The following is a 13,816-nucleotide window of genomic DNA, read 5'->3' as shown; positions in this document are numbered from 1 at the left end:
ACCTGGGGGCGTGGGGACCGGAGGAGGTAGGTCCCCCTAGCCAAGGTCCATTCTCCGGGAATTGCAGATGTGCCACCCCGGATGCTGTCACCCCGGAACCAGCTCATTAGGGTGATCCTGTACAACCGGACACGGCTGGACTGTCCGTTCTTTGGGTCCCCCATCCCCACACTCCGATGGTAAGTTCCAGGAGACCAGGCCACGCCCCCAGGGGTCCTCGGCCCAAAATTGGTATTCAGTGAGACCAGGCAACCTTATGGGGTCCGAATGGGGAGGAAGTTGACCGATCATTGAGGTCAGCCCCCTTAATGTGCAGAGACGGAAACTGAAGCTCAGAGAAGGCCAGAGACTTGCCAGGGCCACCCAGCAGTGGGAGGCAGAACCCTGCCCATGGGGCCGGCCCTCTCTCAGTGTGCTGTGTGTTCCGCTGCTCTGTCGTGAGGTTTAAGAACGGGCAGGGGAGTAACCTGGATGGTGGGAACTACCACGTCTATGAGAACGGCAGTCTGGAAATCAAGATGATCCGCAAAGAGGACCAAGGCATCTACACCTGTGTCGCCACCAACATCCTGGGCAAAGCTGAAAACCAGGTCCGCCTGGAGGTCAAAGGTAAAGGAGAGGTTGGTAGGGAGAGGGCAGGTTGGGGCAGCCAAGGAAGCCATGATTCCCACGCGCCATTCCCTTTGACAACTCACTGCTTGTCCTGTTGACTCCCTAATGGAGCCCTCCCTGTGGACCTCTGTGTCCTCACAGGGCTTCCAGCTGGCCTGGGTGCTGGAAGGGCAGGGTCCTGTTCAGCCCGGGCCACGTGGGATTAGAAAGCGAAGCCTGGGGCACCTGGGTGGCTCAGTCACTAAGCATCTACCTTCAGATCAGGTCATGATCCCAAGGTCCTGGGATCGAGCCCCACGTGGGGCTCCCTGCTCGGTGGGGAGCCTCCTTCTCCCTCTCCCACTCTCTCTGCTTGGGTTCCCTTTCTGGCTGTCTTTCTCTGTCAAATAAATAAATAAAATCTTTAAAAAAAAAAAAAAAGAAAGGGAAGAGTGAGACCCCCACCAACACCTCACTACCACCCCAGGAAATCATCACAGATTTCCAAACAAAAGAGAAAGAACTTGGGGATTGTTTCCTCCTTGGAATTGCGCCCACACCCCCAACCCCCCACCGTTCATATAACTGAACGTTATCTCTGCCATCTTCCGTGGTCCATCTAACCTTTCATGCATGTCACGCCATGTGGGCACATGGGGTGGTGGGCAGAGGCCACGCCAGTGATGAGCTCCCTCGGCTTCCCCACAGACCCCACCAGGATCTTCCGGATGCCTGAGGACCAGGTGGCCAAACGGGGCACCACGGTGCAGCTGGAATGTCGGGTGAAGCACGACCCCTCCCTGAAGCTCACGGTCTCCTGGCTAAAGGATGATGAGCCTCTCTACATCGGAAACAGGTTTCTGCTCCTTCCTTCTCTTTCTGGTGCGAGTCTGGGCCCATTTTCTTCCTCCTTCCCCTCGACACACAGAGGGAACCGGGGCATAAGGAGCCTGCATCCTACGTGTCCCCCAGGAACTGCTGCTGGGGGTGGGGTGGCTGTGCCAGTGGCTCCCCCACCCCAGTGCTCTCTGCCTCTCTCCTCTTCTATCTCAGTCTCCTTTTCCCCTCTCCTTTCTCTCATCCCTCCTTCTCTCCCCCTCTCCCCTCCTACTCACTCCGCACTCCTCCTCCCTTCCTCTTCTGCTTTGAGGTCCCCTTGGCGCTCCGTCCTCAGCCCCGCTTGCAGTGCCCCTGTTGTCCAGCAGAGGGCAGGGCTGGCCCTAGCTGCCAGCCACTAGGGTGTTAGCGGGGTGTCTCAGCCCATAGGCACCTGGGACGCTTTTACTAGACCACACCAGCCTCCCGGGTCCAGATTCAAGTGGTGTGGGGGGCGGGGAGGCATTGACAGTGTCTAAAAGTCCCGACAGGTGTCTGTAATGTGCAGTCTGTGATGGCGAGGACTGGTCTGAACTACTCCCTCGGCAAGACTCTTTGTCGCAGCCCCTAACATCTCAGGGGGGATGGTGGTGCAGGGTCAGGCCCAGGGAGCAGCACAATCATCTGGCTTTTGCAGGGGCATATCTGACAGGCAGGCGCAGGCATCCGCACTCAGTGGGCACCCACAGCTTTCACAGCCCACCCTGCTCTGTGGTGCCCACCTCCCTCTGCAGGAGACAGTTCAGAGGAGCCCAGGACACCTGGCCTGAGCCTGGGTGCACAGACCGGCCTGGGCTGAAGGGAGAGCTGGAAGTAGGAGAAGGGGAGGGATGCCAGCCTGCCTTTTGCGGGGGTAGACCTAGCTGTACCCTCATTTGGGAGGGGGGCACAGTGTAAGAAAGGCACAGAGAGTAGACATTGGAGAGGTTGAGGACATGAACATGGGTCAGAGCCACTTCTGCTTCACCCACTTGCCTTTTCCTCTCCGTCAAGCACTGAAGAGCTCCAGGTAACGGTGAAGACCATGGGAGGGAACCTCCTGTCCCCTGCCAGGGGCTGTGGCTGCCCAGCCCAGCCTGTGATGCTCCCCTCTCACCCCCCATCCCCACTCCAGGGAGACAGCAGGCAGGGCACAGAGCTCCCCCGCTATCGGCCCACTCACCCTCCTCCCCACCCCTCCTGGGGTGCTTGCAGGATGAAGAAGGAAGACGACTCCCTGACCATCTTCGGTGTGGCCGAGCGGGACCAGGGCAGTTACACCTGTGTTGCCAGCACTGAGCTGGACCAGGACCTGGCCAAGGCCTACCTCACTGTGCTAGGTAACAGCCATGCTCACACGCGCTCTGACCCTCCCCCGCCCCACCCCTTCCCGATCCCAGAGAAGCGGTGGGGCCTGGGCAGGTCCCAGGCCATCGCCTGCAGTCAGCGGGCTGGGCAGACACAGTGATCTCCTCCCTCTGATCTAAGGGTTAGGAAGGCACTCCTTTCTGAGCAAGCTGTGCCAGGCACCTTACCTCCAAGGGGAATCATTAACTCACCTAAATCCTCAACGGATGGATGCCTGAACGAGAGAGGGAAGGTGGACAGAAGGTGGACAGAGGACAAATTTTTTTTAGACACTGTCAAAATCTTGTCAAATGATCAAATGATCAAATGATCAAAATCATTTTTTTTAGACACTGTCAAAATCTTGTCAAATGACCAAATGATCAAATGATCAAAATCACTGTCAAATGATCTTGTGATCATTTTTACCTCTGTACCCGGTTAAAACAATCCATCGTTGAAGGCAGATTGCGTTTTGAGTTGGTCCCACCAACACCTTCGGCCAGCCTCCCTCCCCCTCCCACCCTGCGCCTGTCTCCTGATGGGATTCTGCAGGGCGCCCTGCATTTAGCAAACCGATTCCATCATGTCCCACCTCGTGTCTAGGCCAGACTGTAAATATGGAGCCAACCTCAACCCCAGGGGAAGATCACCTTTCCCATCCAGGGAAGCACATGCCTGGGTGTCCCCTCCTCACCTCTGTCCTCTCTCAGGCATCGTATTGCCGTTACTGTTGGTGTGCTCTGTCCCTTTGGTGGCGGTGACTCGCGGTCGCCGGGGAGGCTGTCCCAGGCCCATGGATGGGATGGGAAGGAGACAAGCGCCAGCTGCAAAGGAAGCGTGGGGGGTGGGGGCTGGGGTTTCTCCATGGAGGTGAAGGTGAAGTTGTGCCCAGAACACCTCTGCCCAGGGCAGCTGTTCAACCCTTGGCCACCTACTCCCATCCTGCTAGAACTCCTGTAACCCTGGATAACTTGCTAACCTGGACAACCCATCTTACCTTGCAGCTGATCAGGCCACTCCAACTAACCATTTGGCGGCCCTGCCCAAAGGTAATTCGTACTAATCACAGGATCCCAGCCAGAGCCCTGCCCAGGTAGCAGGGTGGGGTCTGAGGAGGAAGGTGCTGCAGCACAGGACGTGCGGAGGGGGGGGGGGGGGAGGCCGCTCGCTGCCAATTCCGATGCCTTTCAAGGGCCCCGCCCCTCTCCTCGCAGCCCAGCCACCACCCCACTCCGGGCTTCTTGCACCTTTCCAAGGTGGGGCTCCAACGTCCTCGGCTGCGTTCCTCCCCATGCCCTCTTTCTGGCCACACTCAGCACTTCCTGGTGGGGGCCTGTTTTCTCCCCCAGCTTCGGCCTCAGAAGCACGGAGGGGGCAGCTGGGAAAGCTCTCTCTTCAGATTATGTGAGGCCCGGCTTGTTTGCAGCCCCGTCTGTGGCGGCGCACCCCTTCACAGTCGGCATCCACACACGTGCACGCGGACACAAACGTGGGCTCCCGTGACTTGCCTTCCCGATGCTCCCAGTAACCAGCCAGAGCACTGAGCTAACTGGCCCGAGCAGCCAGGATGGGGAAACATCCTGCGTACCCCACCGGCAGCGCTGAGGTGGCCTTGTCCCCAGGCCAGGGTGGCCCTGGCAGCCACTGAGGAAGTCCAGTGAGACCGGATCCCCCGAAAGTGCTGTCCCCAGCCCCAGCTCCTCTGTCCTGCTGTGCATCACCGAAGCTCTAAACTAAGTCCCTACTTCTACCCTCGCCCGGTCCTCTGCCTTTGTCCCTCCCAACTCCTAACCAGTCCACCTCACTCAGCTCTCCCAACACCCCACTGAGCCCCTGCCCCCTCCAAGCCTTGGCACGCAGAGTAGAAGGTAATTACCCCGAGAAAATGAGACCGGATCCCACACTTCCTCCCCAGTTTCGCTACAGGTGGCCAACATGGGTCTCATGGAAAGGGCAGCATTTTCCAAACGCTCAACCCCTAAGAATAGCCACAGACACGGATGGGTTGCTCCCGGTTCTCTCTGTGCCCTGTGTCCTTTGATGATTTTTTGAAGTGGTGGAATTTGAAGTCTCCTCTTTGTTCTTCCTCGGCCCAGGAAGAGGAACTGGGGTGGGCCCTGGGCTGACCATTCCAGGGAGGCCAGGGCTGGTTCCTGCGGGTGCTGACCTCGGCCCGTCCAGGACCTGTCACAGGACAGTGTCCAAGGCCGGGGCCAGTGTGGGGACAGGCCAGCTCTAACTGGGGAGTCCCGCGTGGTGTCTTCTTCCTCTGCTGCCAGGACGGCCAGACCGACCCCGGGACCTGGAGCTCACAGACCTGGCCGAGAGGAGCGTGAGGCTGACCTGGATCCCAGGGGATGACAACAATAGCCCCATCACAGGTCAGCCCAGGGCCCTGCGCTCCAATCCAGAAAAGAGGGATGGACGGCAACCTGGTTTCTGGTAGCAGCTGGAGGCCTTGCCCTGGTTTCTGGTCGCGCTTCCCCCTCACCTGACGTGCGCCCTGGGCTATTCGTGGAGCACATGGAGGCCTTGGCTCCCCTCTCAGTGTCTGGGGGGGAATTCTCCCTGTGCCTTTGTCTCCCCAAGGGAGAGTGTAAAGACTAGTGGGAACCGCACAGGACAGCGTCACAGAAGTCCGCTACCTCAGCTCCCAAACAGCGCTGTCTTCCTTGCCTACTCAGACTATGTCGTCCAGTTCGAAGAGGACCAGTTCCAGCCTGGGGTCTGGCACGACCATTCCAAGTTCCCGGGCAGTGTCAACTCTGCTGTCCTCCAGCTGTCCCCATATGTCAATTACCAGTTCCGGGTCATTGCCATCAACGAGGTGGGCAGCAGCCACCCCAGCCTCCCCTCTGAGCGTTACCGGACCAGTGGGGCGCGTGAGTACCTGAAGGCTGACGGCCAAGGTGCTGAACCCAGCTGCCCTGAGGCCCCACTGAGTCCCCCCAGTTCCTGGCCACATGAACGTGGTGGGCCATTTAACCTCTCCGAGGCTGGACTTCCTGAGCTTTGAGACAGGGAATGACGGCAACTCTGCCTCCATCCCCGGGCAGTTGGGAGGCTTGGGTCTGGAGATACAGTTTGAGTACCTACCGCGATGTCTGGCGTGTCGTAAGCGTCCAGTAAATGCTCACTGCAGTTGTTATTACTAATATCCTTAATAATTCTGGATTGTCTGCTATAAAGGGAAGCACTATGGCAAAGATTTGCCTTAGAAATACAGTCTGGTGTTATCTCAGATTTCTTTCCCTATCACACTTGGGTAATTTAGATTTCTGAAAATATACCAGCTCATTGCGAGTGGTGCTGCTCCCCCAAAATGCTGAATGCCAGGGATAAGCCAGCCTGGTATTAAATTTACTTAGTGGATAATCCAGGAAGGGGATAATCCACATTGCGTTGGCTGTTGGGACCATCCAAAGTGCGGAAAGCCTTGTGATAAATGCTGTCTAGTGAGGGATTAAAACTCAAAAGAAATTAGCCCTGCTTGGTGCAGGTGGGGGACGTTCAGTCTCAGCTAGGAAGGCACGTCCTCCTCAGGAGAAAACCACGGAGTGAGTTCAGTTGCCTGTGGGTCGGTGTGCAGAGAGATGCTGAGGAACGACGGCTGTGGAAGGGGCTGGTCGGCTGGGAGGGAGAGCTGGTAATGCACATTGGACTTGAACTTTGCACCCCCCTTGGGTTCCAGCCCCTGAGTCCAATCCTGCCGACGTGAAGGGAGAAGGCACCAGGAAGAACAACATGGAGATCACGTGGACGGTAAGGGTCCCTCCCAGCCCACCTCCCAATGGACCCGCTCTCTTGACCTTGAGCGCTGGTAGCCCTTTTGCTCCGTATACACCTGAGGCGCCAAGGCTGCTCTCTGCACTGGACATGCAGGGCCCAGACAGGAGCATTGTCTAAGAGCAAGATTTCAGACTGGAGACAGGAGCAGAGGTGACCGAGGAACATAGGCAGCTAGTCTGGCAAAATCAGAGAGAGTACCAGCAAACAAAAATGGAACTTCTCTAGGAGAAGGAGGGTGTAGAAAAGATTTAGCCTACACATCGGTGCCTAGTGTTGCTGTGTCCTGGGGTCCTCCCACTGGAGATGGTTGGGGTGCAGGGGAGACCAACCCCCAAGCTGCTTTGAGTGCAGGCTTTCTTTTAGTCCAGGAAGGAACGAGAGGATGTAAGATCATCTCTCCGGGCCGGGATTGAAAAAAAATTGCATCTTCATCTTGGCTCTCTGACTGTTTTCCAAACCAGAATTGGGATTTGTGGTCTCAAAATGACTTTTTTCCAAAACCAATTCCAAGTCTGAGAGATGCACATTCAGCCATGGAAATATTAACATTTCTGTGCTGTCGCCAGGAGTGATAGAAGCAGGGAGACACAGCGTGTGAGATTATGGCTGTCCCCATCTTTCTGGGGGCCCAATCTCACAGCAGCCTAGGCAGCTGGGCTGGGCCCAGATCCAAAACACTGGGGTTCATCTTCAGGCCCTTGCAAGGACCGGCTCCTGGTCTACAGCTCTGGAGGGGACTTCTTCCTGGACCAGGCCCTTAGGGAACAAAGAGCAGAGTTGTACCCACCCTTAGATGCGGGGCAGGACAGGATAGTCACACACATGGATTCAGTAGAACCCAAGTCGGTTCTGTAATTTTGAGTTCATTGGCAGCTGGCATGCTGTGGTTAAACCAAAACTCATCCCTCTCCAACGTCAAAGAATATTCTGTGATTTTCTTGTTTTGTTCTGCTTACCGATCGGTCACAGGAGAGTCCTGTTGAAAATAAATCTTTGGCTTCCTATGCACTTGCAAACGTGGGTGGCTCTGGGACTCAGAGAGACTAGGTCTCGGGTGAAGACTGTCACAGAAAATCTACATGCTGCTGAATTCATAAGACTTTGGGCTTTGGAGGACTCAGTGTAAGGGTGGCCTGCTCTTCCAGTGCCGCAAGGGGGCGGTGCTGGGCAGATCGGCGCAGGGTGCAGGCTGTGGGTAGGTCCAGGCTCCACCCCTGCCCTCAATCTCTCCCTGCTCAGCCCATGAACGCCACCTCCGCCTTTGGCCCCAACCTGCGCTACATCGTCAAGTGGCGGCGGAGAGAAACTCGAGAGTCTTGGAACAATGTCACAGTCTGGGGCTCCCGCTACGTGGTGGGGCAGACCCCCGTCTACGTGCCCTATGAGATCCGAGTCCAGGCCGAAAATGACTTTGGAAAGGGCCCTGAGCCAGACACTGTCATCGGTTACTCCGGGGAAGATTGTGAGTACCCTCCCCCATCCCCCAGCCAGGATCCTCCCGGTCGGGCTGCTCACAGCCTGCCTCACAGCCCAGAAACCTCAGGGTGGGTCATGGGACTACCAAGAACATCCTGGGAGGACTGCTGGTTCCCAGGAAAGAGAAATTCCCTATGGTGACCTCAGGCAGATAGGCCCCTGATAATGTCGGGAGCCAAAATGTCATCACCACCTGAACGGTAGTTAGAATTATCGAACATTATCAGCTAATCCAATACTCCCATTTCACGGATGTGAACACTGAGGCCCTGCAAGGGAAAACCGTTGTCAATATTACCCAATAGCAAATGTCAGGCTTGAAAACAGAAGCCAGGCCTTCTAGTCTACCTGAATGTCAACCCTTGCTAGTGCCAAGACTCCAGGACTCTCCCTCCCAAAGAGCCACAATCAGATTCCTCCAAAGGAAGCAGGGCCACAGGCCAGACTCCTCCCTGGCTCCCCAGGGGAAACCTTGAGAAATAGAGATCTCCAGAGCCCCAGACTGGAATGACCCAGACCAGCTACCTGCTGGCATCCCAGTGTTGCTCTTAACCCTTGGAACTGAACATACAAAGAGTTCTTTGGAGGCTAGCCTTGTTAAATCAACAAGATTCTGGGCATGTATGTAGAAGTTTATCCCCGGCTTTGAAGATGACAGTGGCCTTCCTGTATCCCGCACAGTAGTTCAGTAGGGCTGCTGAGCAGAGCAGGAGGGCCAGGGGAGCCCCTCCCGATCAGGGTGATCCAAGAAAAGATCATGTAGGCAGGTGGAGAGGAGGACAGAAGGAAGGGAGGAGAGAGTCTTGGGGACCCCACTGCTGGGGTCAAGAGTAGGGCCCATGTTGTGCATGACAGTCAGGTGGGAAGAAGTGAGGCAGGGGGCCCGTGCACCACTTCCCTGGAGGTGACTATGGACTGCAGCCACTCGGGGATAAGTGGATAGTATCAGCAGACTCTGTCCACCCCTGGTGGCAGACACTTCCAGACAGGAGACTGGCAAGAACTACCGGCTGGTGAGTATGGAACGAGTAGTGCTAGTCGTGGACTTCGTGGGCCTGCCCACAGTTCCCACGGCACCTGCCAGCCCTCCGCCTGTGCTCTGCTGGACCAGAGGGGCGGGGCAGAGCTGCACCTGCAGCAGAGTGCAGCAAACGGGGGGAGTGCGGGTCTCCCTTTTCAGGGGGTCAAGTGTCAGAATCCCCTCCTGAACGAGGTTTGGGCTTCTTCAGCCTGTGGCTGACATCTCCTGCAGGGACCTAGTGGGAAAGGAGTGTCACTCAGAGGGGACTATCTCTAATGTGAGGATGGGGTTCGAGGGAAAACAGCAGGGTATCAGGAACCACCCAGAGGACTAGCAACAGCAGGACCCCAGTATAACACTCTGAGCCTTGAAGGGGCAGCGGACCGGGGCGTCCCCACGAGCAAGGGGTAGAACCTTGGGTAGAAAAGTGTAGCAGCCCTGCAGCCCACAGAGAGGCGGCCAGAGGACTTGGTACCTCCCTCTCCTCCTGCCCTGGGATCTCCCATTGGCCTCCCAGGGGCCTGTGAACAGGGGGAGGAGGGCAGCTGTCACAGTCCGGAGAGGGCAGCCTGCTGGGACGCAGAGCAGGTGGAGAAGGGTAGTACATGGGATGGGGGAGCAAACGGAGGCTACTTAGCTGGGAGGATAGCAGATAATCTCCCTCTAAACGTGTGGGCAGATCTCTCCCAGCCTTGGCCTGGCCTTCCCCCCACTCCCCAAGGGCAATCTCCTGGAACAGTCCTGGCCTCATGGAGTACCCCGTGACCAGAGTGGGGTGGAGGCACCAGCCAGCTGAGAACAAGTCCGAGGGGCCCCTCGACTCCAGGGGCCAGCCCTGCTTGCTTAACCGGCTCTCTGTCCCAACGTATTGCAGATCCCAGGGCTGCACCCACTGATGTTAAAATCCGAGTCCTGAACAGCACGGCCATCAGCCTGCAGTGGAACCGCGTCTACCCCGACACGGTGCAGGGCCAACTCAGGGAGTACCGAGTGAGGAAACAGCTCCCAGCCCGGCCTAACCACCCGGCTTGCTAACCAGGGCAAGGGGCCAGCAGACTCGGGCCACAGGCTGCTCGGAAGGGGTTCTAGGGCTCGCTGTGGGATCCAGAGTTGATTCAAGATGATATCCGGGTTAGCTGTTCAAAAATACCCCCAGAGAATGATGATGTGGGTATCCCCAGGTGTGTCCTGCGATAGCAGGGCTGAGAGACTGCTCAGCGGACAGTCACACAGAGGGCGGCGGATTCGGGTGGACGCCGCGCGCGGCCCGTTGCGGTCCTACACCAGCGAGCACACACACCTGTGTCTTAGGAGAAGCGTTGAGGCCCCACTGAGCTGCACCCCTCCCCTCTCCTCGTGGCCCCCACCGGGCTGCTTGCCTCACCAGGTCCGGTTTCATGAAACCCAGGCAGAGCCTCCAAAAGGTGTAGACACCTTCCCCGTGTCGCAGCCAACTCCGGATTACCGGGCCTGCGGGTTACCGAGGCCCTTGGCTGCGCCGGGCCTCCTTGCCTGCAGGCAATTTCCGCTCACGTGTCTCTCCTCTTGGAAAGGGCAAGCTGAGGTGGGCAGGGGAGAGAGAAAACCAGGCTCTGCCAGGCTCTCCCTTACACGGAGCTTTATTCAAAACGTGTCTGGGAGGTGACGGCGGCTATAAGCGTGGGTTAGTGCAGGCTCTGTGACTGGATCGTCACTGAGAGTTGGCTGATGGACGTTCAGAGGCAGAATGGCAGGGATCCGTCTCTCTGGGGCCATGGATTCAGTAGGCAGGGGAAGGCAGGCAAGAAGATGTGTACACTTGAATGAGCTCCTCCCCAGCACTTGTACCCTTAACCGACTTGCCCGGAGATTTTTCTGGCTAAAGCTCCTACTGGGTCCCCTTCTAAAGTGTGGGCTTCCGCCTTCCTTGGCCATTGGAGGCCCAGGTGACGCTGGTGTGGCAGCCTGACCTGGGTCTTCTTCCCCACCGCTAACTGTACCTCGTGTCCCAAACTCTCTCAACTCTACCCATAACCCTGCCGCCTTCCGAAAGCCATCCCATCCAAGCTCTTGCCACCAGGCAGCCTGGTGTCCACTGACCTGGACATGTGTCTAGCTCATTCTAAAGGGCTCCAAACAATTTTAAAAGAAACCGTTTGACTTCAAAGGATTAAATCAACTCTCCTATTCAGACTTCCGGGGGTAACCTGTCCTTTTCAACTCCTGCCTGCTGCCAAGCTAAACCATACTAATCCAACTCCAGGCGATGTGGCCTTTGAGCCCAGAAGAGAGCTTTCCATGCCCGGACCCTTGGCCCATGTTTGTGGTTCCGGCATGGACTCCATGAGCAACTCGTTCCCCAGCTTGGAAATCAGGGGCCTTTCTACCAGAAACTTTGGCCAACTTGCTTATTTCCCAGAGAGCCCATGTGGCTCAGGAAGTGATTGAGCCCCAAATCCCTATTTCCTGTTTGACAGCAGTTCATGCTTGCTAGGGGTCGAGGAGTGGGGCCTCTCGGGCCGCTCCCCCAGCCCTAGGCAGGGCTGCTCAGGGCACTCGGGACTTGGAGCCTGTGACAAGCAGAGGGAAGACCCGTCACTCCCAGCGCCACTAACAACTAACCCAGCTCTGCCTGACCGTCCCCTCACCGGCCCGCCTCTGTCTCGAAGGCCTACTACTGGCGGGAGAGCAGCTTGCTGAAGAACCTGTGGGTGTCTCAGAAGAGGCAGCAAGCCAGCTTCCCTGGGGACCGCCCCCGTGGCGTGGTGTCCCGCCTCTTCCCCTACAGTAACTACAAGCTGGAGATGGTCGTGGTCAATGGGAGAGGCGATGGGCCTCGCAGTGAGACTAAGGAGTTCACCACCCCGGAAGGAGGTAGGTCTGGCCTGCAGCTCTTCGGGGTGGGGCAGGACGAGGGCAGCACAGCCAGCTGGGCCCGGAGCGGCCCCGGCGGGCCTGGGCCGGACAGCACAAGGTGACCTCTGCGTGAGCCCAAGGCACCAGCGTCCTGCGAGCCGAGCAGCTCCTGCCATTCCCGGAGTGCTCCATCCCCGGGCCGGCCTGCCCTGACAAGACGCTATGTCTCAAGAGAAGACCTGTGCCGCCTGCTGACAGAATTGCAGACGGGCCGGCGGACCGACCCCCACGGCCAAGGGCGCTACGGGAGCCCGGGCCACCCCCACCTCCGGAGGCCGAAGCACCATCACTCTGGCCACCAGAAGCACCCGGCTTGTTCCCCAGCACCCAGGACCTTTAGAGTTCTTTCAGCGCTGTGCTCCGGAAGCTTCTGTCGGGACAGCTGGCCCATGTGTGCGGTGGCCCTGCAGGGGGCGCCCTGCCTGCTGCTGGTTCCGGGTCCCCCTGGGCCTGGGAGGCAGACACCTGTGAAGTTCACCATGTCCTCCTGTGCCGGCTCAGCGTTTGCTTTGCCCCCTTCTGTTTCTCCTCCCTCCCTTCTTATCCGCCTCCCCCCCCCCAATTTTTCTTCTCTTCCTCCTCCTTTGTTCTTCCCTCTAATTTCCTTTATTCCTATCTTTCCAGCCCCCTCATTTTGCGTTTCATCTCCAGCCTCTCCCCGTCGCTCCCGCTCCTGGTGCTCTGTCCATGAGGCCCACCTTGGGCTTCTTTCTTCTCACCTCTGAACCCTGCATTCTCAGCTCAGAGGCCTGGGCCTGCCGCTGGGCCCCAGGGTGAGGAACCTTGTCTGAGGACTGGGAACCGCAGTTTCTGTGCCCACAGCTCTGGTTGGTTCCCTGCTGGCTCGAAGGCATCTTTGCAGGGACAGAGCCTAACGTGTGCTGAATCCACAGTAGCTGCTAAAGGAAAACCTGACTGACTTCTTCCCCATTTAAACAGAGTCTGAGCCATACTTGTCCTAAACGGGGAGGGGATACAGGGGTAGGGAGCAGCATCCTGGATGGGGCGAAGGCTCTCATCCCCGCTCTGGTTCCCCTGGGTTCTGGCTTAGCAGCTGTCCAGCATGGGGGTTGCCCCAGGTCAATGCCTTCATACTTGTGCTCTGTTTTTTTGTGTTTCCTCATCCTGCCTCTGCCCTCCCCTTCTCTTCCCTGTCCCCTCCTCCTTCCCCAAGTACCCAGTGCCCCCAGGCGCTTCCGAGTCCGGCAGCCCAACCTGGAGACAATCAGCCTGGAGTGGGATCACCCGGAACACCCCAACGGGATCCTGATCGGATACACGCTCAAATACGTGGCCTGTACGTTCCACGCTTCCTTCTCTTAATCTGGGATTCACAAGCCCCGTCCTCACCATTTCACTAAGGAGTCGAGGGAGAAAAGCTCGAGGTAGCTCAGAGCACCCTGCAGGGGGCTGGAGGTGCCAGGGAGAAAGTTCCCCTAGAGGATTAGGGGAGGCAGAGACCCAACGCCGGCCCCCCCCAACACAGCTGCTCCTGCCAGGAGCTTCCGGTCTAATGAGGGATTCAGCCCTACCCTTTGGGGATCTTAGAGTTTCCAACACCTACAAGTGAGTCTAGGAAAGACCGTATTTGTGCGTCATCTGACGGAATACATTACACACAGGGGAATCCACACAGCACTCGGGGAGGCTAAACCAGGTACCGTTTATGTCGGGTAGGGAAGACCTCACTGAAAGAGCTTAGTGTCACCCTGTCTGGACAGCAGTGTCCTTATATTTGAGAAGCCTCCACAGTGGCCGATGTTGTACCTCATTGGGAAGCTCAAAGGGCCAGGTGTTGTGCTGTGGACGATTTTAATAGCGAGCGGCATGCTTGTGTGC

The 13,816-nt window shown here is 57.5% G+C and overlaps 1 protein-coding gene across 5 annotated transcripts in view; it reads left to right on the top strand.

Annotated features, from left to right (window-relative positions):
- NFASC (neurofascin) overlaps positions 1-13,816 on the top strand; it is a gene marked incomplete at both ends in the record, with an annotated part of 67,457 nt that overhangs the window by 28,031 nt on the left and 25,610 nt on the right. For 3 of the 5 annotated variants that reach the window (XM_080825166.1, XM_080825165.1, XM_080825164.1), the window contains 11 exons: positions 68-179; positions 443-609; positions 1,300-1,447; positions 2,662-2,786; positions 5,076-5,177; positions 5,481-5,678; positions 6,488-6,558; positions 7,825-8,047; positions 9,957-10,072; positions 11,731-11,935; positions 13,152-13,274. In XM_080825166.1, coding sequence (XP_080681292.1) covers positions 68-179; positions 443-609; positions 1,300-1,447; positions 2,662-2,786; positions 5,076-5,177; positions 5,481-5,678; positions 6,488-6,558; positions 7,825-8,047; positions 9,957-10,072; positions 11,731-11,935; positions 13,152-13,274 — 1,590 coding nt within the window. Of the gene's footprint in view, positions 1-67; positions 180-442; positions 610-1,299; positions 1,448-2,661; positions 2,787-3,800; positions 3,846-5,075; positions 5,178-5,480; positions 5,679-6,487; positions 6,559-7,824; positions 8,048-9,956; positions 10,073-11,730; positions 11,936-13,151; positions 13,275-13,816 lie in introns of all 5 variants that reach the window. The other 2 variants (XM_080825163.1, XM_080825167.1) reach the window with 2 other exon arrangements.

The sequence above is a fragment of the Martes martes genome (genome assembly GCF_963455335.1).
Source record: "Martes martes genome assembly, chromosome: 15".
Lineage (NCBI taxonomy): Eukaryota > Metazoa > Chordata > Mammalia > Carnivora > Mustelidae > Martes > Martes martes.
This window is presented reverse-complemented; position numbering and strand designations above follow the sequence as displayed.